General features: G+C 51.8%; 1 protein-coding gene across 1 annotated transcript in view; it reads left to right on the top strand.

Annotated features, from left to right (window-relative positions):
- Positions 1 to 6,678, top strand: part of TLL2 (tolloid like 2) — a 94,717-nt gene extending 88,039 nt beyond the window's left edge. Inside the window, exons 19-21 of the mRNA XM_006089989.3 lie at positions 2,237 to 2,450; positions 4,731 to 4,981; positions 6,544 to 6,678. Coding sequence (XP_006090051.1) covers positions 2,237 to 2,450; positions 4,731 to 4,981; positions 6,544 to 6,678 — 600 coding nt within the window. The remainder of the gene's footprint in view (positions 1 to 2,236; positions 2,451 to 4,730; positions 4,982 to 6,543) is intronic.
- The last annotated feature ends 1,162 nt before the right edge of the window (positions 6,679 to 7,840 follow it).

The raw sequence follows: 7,840 nt of genomic DNA on the forward strand, positions 1-7,840 counted from the left end.
TTTGAGGTAGAACCTGCCACACGGTGCTGTTTGAGATTTGTTTCCTGTTGTAATTTTTTTTACAAATTAATACATTCACTCTTGAATTTAGAACATGTATCTCCCAAACCTTTCCTTAAAGTCCCATCCCTGCATGAGATTGTGGCCTGCACACCACGCCCAGTTATTTCCAAGATAAAGGAGTCTTTCCTACAAATCTCTTTCCCAGCCCCGAGGGACTCCCAGGCCCTGGAGCCTCACACAGCCTCTCCTGCCAGCTGGAGAAGTTGCTGTACTTGAAACAAACAGTTTTTAAATGGGTTTGTTTAGACTCCGGGGATGAGTAAGCTCTTCAGAAGGCATGTGGATGTCCCTCTGAATTATGGACAATAACACAGGAAGAACGGAAGGAACAAAGGAGAGTACGATAATAAATAGACCATGGCCCTGGGGTTCGCTAGGGTGCTGACTGGCGAGAACAGTGAGGACAGGTGGGTGGAGGGCTGGAGCGTGGGTGCTGGTTTCTCTCTGTGCCAGGCCTGGAGTGTCGAGGGGTGGAGAAGGCAGGGCCCCTGACCACAGGGTGCTCACAGTGGGCACCTCATATGTCTGGCTGCCCATGTGAGCAATGCTTTCGGGTGCTGCTCTCTTGAATCATCAGAATAGCCTTGAATCTGCGTGCGGGTGAATTAAAAAGAGCGCCTTAGAGAAAGGCATCCTTCCCGGAGACTGCCATCTGCTGGGAAATGCTCCCAATGGCAACATAAATATCTGACCACGGCGGGGGAACGGCGCCCCCTGTGGTTAGGAACGCGCAATCTGCACAACTGGACAGGAGCTTCTTGTCCAAGGACCACAAGTAGTTGCCGCAAATGTCTTTTCCTGTTCTTTAAGGTACTAAAGAACTAAAACAACTGATCACAGTGGCCACAGTTAGGCCAGACCTCAAAATTATCTGAGGTCCATACACATATGCGCTAGTTTTTTAAAAGAACTTCCTTGGGAGTGGGTGGTGGATTTATTGACCATGCTCTATTTTTTTTTGCGAGTTAAATACTTCCGAGTAGCTAGTGTTCCGCTGCATGGGGACAGCCAGAGGTGTCCCAGGGACCTTTGGGGAGCGCCCGCCCCTCTGGCTCACTGTCTCCCTTCCAGTGCGTCACCCACCCTGGTGCCATGGGTCTCCCATCCTGCTCCTGCCCACTCTCCCGACCCCCACTCTCCAGCCCCTTTCTATAAGGTGTGAAGAGCTTTGTCCATTTCAAACGTGTTTGTCATTCCTATGAAGGCCTGCACTGCTAATGGCCCCTCTCCACTCCCATCCCTGCTCTGTCTCCCCCGTCCCTTTCTTGTGAATTGAGATTCCCCCCTTCCCCAACTATTGTCCTCTCTCTCCACTCTGTCTTTTGATCCAAGTCTGTATTAAACACTGTCCCCTCTCACCTGTCCCGTAGGCAAGCCATCAATCGGTCAACTGCCCAACGCCTGAGAAATCCTACATTTTGGGGGGGACAGGGAGGAGGGAGGCAGTATGGCCTGATGATGGTTAGAAGTGTGGGTTGGAGCCAAGATGGCTTGGAGTCAAGTCGCGCTCCATCCTCTAGCTGTTTAAGCTCGGGCAAGCCACGTAACTGCTCTAAGTCTCAGTTTCCCCTCCTGCACATTGGGGATAATAATAGTTCTTCCTTCCCAGCATCAGCAGGATTGAGTGAGAAAACGCAGGGCTCTGCCTGGGAAAAGGCGTTCTGCTAACATCAGGCCCTATGGGGAGCGCTCTGTGCTGCAGGATTGCACCATGTAGTGCGGAGGGTAAGGGCGCGGTCATGCAAGCGGGGACCTTGGGCAGGTCCTCTGACTGCCTGTGCCTCAGTTTCCTGTCTGTAAGGTGGGGGTTGTCATGGGAGACACGTCACAGGACCGTGAGGATTAACATTTGTAAAGCACTTAAAGCAGCTCCCGGCCCCAGGAGCACTGCGGCTGCGCTGGAGAAGCTGCGTGATGTGATGGGAAGCGCACAGGCGCCGCCGCGCCGAACCCGTCCCAGCTGCCGTGGTCACAGTAGCAGCGGCTCCTGGCCTTTCCTCCTGGGGTTGTTCTGGGGACCGAGAGAGGAGCCAGGCCCAGGCCTCTCCACAGGTGTCACCGTGATCGCCACGGCTCCCTGTCCCCTCGGCAGCCCGATGCGCGTCCCGCCCCACCGGGTCCTCGCAGGCTAAACGCCAGGCCCTGGCCTCACGTTGTGCTTTTCCATCTCCAGACGTTTAATGAGTTTGAGATCGAGCAGCACCAGGAATGCGCCTACGACCACCTGGAAGTGTATGACGGACCCGACACCCAGGCCCCCATCCTTGGCCGTTTCTGCGGCAGCAAGAAGCCAGACCCCGTGGTGGCTGCGGGCAGCAGCCTGTTCCTCAGGTTTTATTCAGACGCCTCGGTGCAGAGGAAAGGCTTCCAGGCGGAGCACAGCACAGGTGCGTGGAGGTGGATGGGGGAAGGCGGGGACAGGACTGCCTTTTATCATGGCTGTGGGGAGGGAGGCGTGTGATAGCATGTCCCGTTGAAAACGAAACATGGGCAACAGTAGGGGAAGGTCGTTTTCCTTTAATGTCCTTCACTGGCAACATTTAAAGTGGACAGTATTTTATTGGCGCCACATTTCCTCCGCACCTTCCTTCCTCCCATCCTCTCTTTTAAAAAGGTATTTGTGATTTTGCTGGTCTGTGCAACCCAGAATTCTAGGAGCTGAGTGCTGGAGAGCAGTCCTTTCTAAGGACCGGTCCAGAAAAGGGAAAATAGTTCTGTGCTTTTGGTGCCCTCTGTTTTTCCTTCACTTAAATATGAGCTTTATTTGGTCCTTTGGAGGAAATATATATGCTTATAACTGACATCTGCTTTGTTAAATAGAAGAATGTCAGTAAGAAGATTGGCTCTGCTCTTTCGCCATTAAAATGTCACCGCCTGGGATAGAACCCAGGAAGCAGTGTTGACTCTGATTCTGGTGTAAGATTGTGGCCCTTTGGCTAAGTGTCGGCTGCCCAAGACCCACTCAGAGTCTGAGATCAGGGGACCCTGTGAGGTTCTCTGATCCCTTGAACAGCCCCAGCCCTCAGCTTTCTTGGTTTTCAGAGCCAGAAAATAGGAATGAGGTAAAACCAAAGGACAACCAGCACCTGCAGGCGGCTTAGCTGTCCCTGCCTTCTAGAAAACACTCCATTATCTGCACCCTCTCAGCTCCTCAGCGAGCTCTAGCTTCCCAGCAGGAAATGTAAAAGCCATGGACTAGTGACTTCACTCTCTTGTCCCTACAGACAGAGCATAGGTGCTTGAGGTGGGTCAGGGTCCCAGCAAGAAATGGGGGAACACTCGGATGGAGTCATTATTTGAGGAGAATTTAAGAAGGGACTATTTACAAAGGTGCTGGGCAGGGTGTGGGGACACACAGGGACAGGGCAGCGACCGGGACTAAGAACTATAGGGCTGTTACTACCCCCAGGCCCAGGTGAGGGCGTAGGTTCTGGAGCCTGGTGACAGAATGGGGGGTAAGCAGAGGGTACCTGGGCAGGAGCTGTGACTTTTAGGTGAAGAACGCAGCCTCAGTGACCAGGCAGGGAAGGAGCCTGGGACTAAATACCTTGACCTATCTCCTCCCTCCCCTCATGTGCTGGTCCTTCCCTGGCTGAACCCAACCCGGAGGCAGAGGGCAGAGGGCAGGGGGTCCACCCATGTGGACCTGGAGATCAGCCTCCTGGGGATGGAGGGGGATCTGGCAGGAGGGAGAGAAGTCATCCTGCCCTGCTCTATGCCCATTTCATCGCCAGCGGCCTCTCAGGGATGTGAGGTTTTTCAAAGGCTCACACCTAGAAGAAATTCTAAGCCAGAGCACAGATGGGCCCGGGAGTTGCGGTCAGACAGGACTGGGGCCAGCTGGGCCTGGACGAGGCAGAAGGCACACCCCAGGGAGCTCTGGGCCCCTCGGAAGCGTGGAACACATTGAGGACAGACAGCAAGGAATTTGCTTCCAAAGTTTCTGGTGCTTTCTAATCTCTGATCACTGTCATTTATCCATTTATATTTTATGGCCTGTAGTGGCCTAGACATGAGATAGCATGGGACCCAGGCCAACCAGAGTTACAGTTCTAGTAAAAACCCCAGAAGCCAAGACTACAGAATACAAAGTATGAGGTAAGCTCACTGGTGACACCCACAGGGGCCTCAAGGGTGCCTGTGGTCAGTGCTCTGAAATGCAGGAGCCTGTCAAGTCTGTTCTGAAGCTTCTAGGTTTCAGACCGCACCAGCAGTTCTGATGTGCTTTTGGTGCCCTCTGTTGGCAAAAGTTACAAATTACAGCAAGTCAATTGGGCTGGTGTGAGCCCTTGGCAGATGGGTCTAGCTCTTCCAGGGAGTCAAGTGGTCAAGATCCAGGCGGCCAGCTTTTTCAGTGGTAGGCTCAGATATTCCCGGAGGCCTTACGTGGCTCAGCCTGGGGACATAGGACCTTGGCTGTGAGGCCCAATGTGGATCCCGCAATGAGCCCTGAAACTCAGAGTCACAGGCCTCTGTTTACTCCTCTGTAAAATGGGATGATGACACTTGTTTGGCCTCTCCCACAGGGCACGCACAGGCTTTGCAGACAAAACTGGCCTGGAATGAGGGGGTGTGCAGAGAGAAGTCCCAGACTGGGAAGTGGGGAGTGGGGTTGGCAAGGGGGTTCTCTGTGCCGAGGGGGTATCGTGGTTCTCTCTTCGCTCCAGAGTGCGGGGGCAGGCTGAAGGCCGAAGTGCAGACCAAAGAGCTCTATTCTCATGCCCAGTTTGGGGACAACAACTACCCAAGTCAGGCCCACTGTGACTGGGTGATCGTGGCGGAGGACGGCTACGGTGTGGAGCTGATATTCCGGACCTTTGAGGTCGAGGAGGAGGCGGACTGTGGCTATGACTACATGGAGGCCTACGACGGCTACGACAGCACGGCGCCCAGGCTCGGCCGCTTCTGCGGCTCGGGGGTGAGTCCCAGTTCGCTGGGCCCAGGGGGCAGAGCATGGTGAGAAAGAGCGTGAGTAGTGGAGTCAGACACCCACTTATGACCACCACCAGGAGGCCTATGCTGCTGGGAAACAGTGGGAAATGGGAGAATAGTCAGAGAGGAGGGTGGGAGGGAGCCAGGGACCAATTCATAAAGGCCTTGGACTGAGGTCAGCTACTGAGGAGCATTTTCCATTTAAGACTGTTTCCTAATTTTGCAAAGCACCTACCCCACCCCCATTTTTATTTGGCCTTAGGCTTTTTAAACTCTCGATTGTATTTTTGTATATTTACAGTTCTCTCCCCAAGCAAAACTAAATGCCTATGGAAATGACAAATCGCCATCTTCACTTATCATCAAGATCATCATCATTTTTCTCACTATCACCTCTTTCCTGGGCCACCTCCCCGGGACAGGGCAGAGCCCTTTTGCTCACCACTTCCCCAGCTCCTGACATAGGCCTGCCATATCGCTGGTGCTAGCGAAGGTGTGTGGACCAGCAGAACAGCGTCCTGGTCCCACTCCGGCTGTACCACGCTGGGCACTGCCCACACCAGGCCCTCAGCCCTCGGCCCTGAGGCTCATCACTCAAGCTTCTTTGCTATTGGCTGGATACATAGCCAATCATTTTGGAGTCACTAGTGCTCCTGGTGCTAAGCAGAAGCTCAAATTGGCATTTATATGTCTGAATAATTTCCCTTCATCTTCCTGTACCTCCCAAAAAGGAAGGACAAATGTGTGACGTAACCAATGCGTCTTCCATAGATAACATCTTTCAAAATGTGGGTCCACATGCAGAGGAAAACCTTGGGGCGTCCTGAGCAGTGAAATATGTGGGAAGTCCAGTGTGGTTCCACTAGTATCTGGCAGGTAGCAGCAATCTATATTCTTTCTTTATACTTCCTTGTTAATTTTGTGTTCGTCCCTTGTCAAAACTTAATTACTTCAGGAGTAAGTCCACCTAAATATATTTTAAAAGCTGGAAAATTTTAGTATCACCTTTTAATCAAAGCAATCAATCACATCGTATCAATCAAATCAAATAAGTCAAATCAGTCAAATCAAATCAATCAAGCCAATCACCATGGTGCCCCTTGCGCTGGGTGATTCATGGTACACACTTGGCCACCAGAAAGACCAGGGTTTGGGTCCGGCCTGTCTGTGTGCACTTGAGTCTCAGTTTCCTCAGCATAAAATGGAGATCGCGCCTGCCTTGTAAAGTTTAGTAAAATTTACGTGAGATAAGATCCGAAAGCGCTTAGACCAGTGCCTGGCCCATCTATGCCCTTAATCAATTCTATGTGAGCTGTGCCCAGGGATGTCTGTGGAAAAGCAGGGCTGGGAGCTCCTGGAGCAGAATTTGCAATGAGCTCCTTCAACAGGGAGCGGGTTTTGGTGCTCTTCAGAGTCTCTGGGGCCAGGGATACTAATGGCCCCATCAGCCATCCCATGTCTGGGTGAGGCCCTGGCTCATCCTTATTTTAAACTCCAACCACAGTCATGCGGCTTAAAGTGCCCTGTTTTCCTTTCTCCTTCCCTCAGCCGTTGGAAGAAATCTACTCTGCAGGGGATTCTCTGATGATTCGCTTCCACACAGACGACACCATCAACAAGAAAGGCTTTCATGCCCGGTACACCAGCACCAAGTTCCAGGATGCCCTGCACATGAAGAAATAATGTCGATGTTCTTGGAAGGCAGTGACTGAGAAGGGTTTTTTTTTTAAAAATAAAAATAGCACCTTGTGAATCTTCCCTAAAAAACAATGTACAGTATTTTTCTCAAACAAAACCTCAAAATCTAGCCTTGGAGGCGTGTAGTTGATGAAGTTTGGCCAACAAGGAAGAGAGATGTTCCTTTGATTCCAGTTGCAGCATGATCAGTTATGGACTTTTAAAGATGAAGGTTTGAAGCCACTAATCACTCAAGCTATGCCTGTCAGTACCCATGCTCCTTGTCCCTTCTCCTATGGGGCAAAAGGCCAGCCCCGGGTTGGTCACTCCTCCATTTCTGGACGTGCTTCCGTAGGTGCCAGTAACCTGACCGTGTGCTGGAGACTCCGGCTGTCTTCCGTCTGCACTGGGCAGTGAGGACGAGAGCTTGGCCGAGGCTGGTTTGTTACAGCTTTGGGCAGAGACTCTTCCAGAGACAGGTTAACCAGGAAACCCAAGAATATGGACGTCAGGACGGAAACAGGCATCACAGTGAGCAGCACACAGAGGGAGCTCGAGTATTGAGAGTCATTGTCACCAAGTTGGGAGACCTCAGGCCTTTCTTCTGTGTCATCAGCTCTCCCTGCCCCCTGGGTTTCCCCCTCATCCCTAAGTGCATCAGGGGGCTAAGGCATCTGCTGTGAATCCCAGCAGTACATTGGCGTGTGAGGGTCCCCAGTTTGCTGAGAAGAAAAACATCCTGGCTCGTTTCGATGCCCCTTTGCTCACTGACTTTGAGAAGACTCCACCCATGCACCGTGGGATTCCATGGGCTTAGAACCTTTGCTCCTTCAGCTGTGGAGGCGCCGTCTGTGGTGGACCTTGACTCCTTGACAACCAATGCAAACTGCATTCGCAAAGATGTGCAAAGACATCTTACGAGAGACCGGTTCAGGTCCCTCATGGGTGAACACTGTTGAAAACTGGTTACTTATAAGTTATGTAAGAATCAACACCTTGTGGAACAAGTCAACCTGTGACTAACTTCCTGTAACTGATCAGGTGAAAGAGCGCATTGGTGATTTGGCTCAGACTAGTTAGTCTCCAATCGCCAACTTGCAATCGTCATTCACCACACTTGGCACTTGTTCTAGAGACGTGTAGAGGATGTTGTTTACACAGTTTTAGA

Source organism: Myotis lucifugus, unplaced genomic scaffold (genome assembly GCF_000147115.1).
Source record: "Myotis lucifugus unplaced genomic scaffold, Myoluc2.0 scaffold_66, whole genome shotgun sequence".
In the NCBI taxonomy this organism is placed as follows: domain Eukaryota; kingdom Metazoa; phylum Chordata; class Mammalia; order Chiroptera; family Vespertilionidae; genus Myotis; species Myotis lucifugus.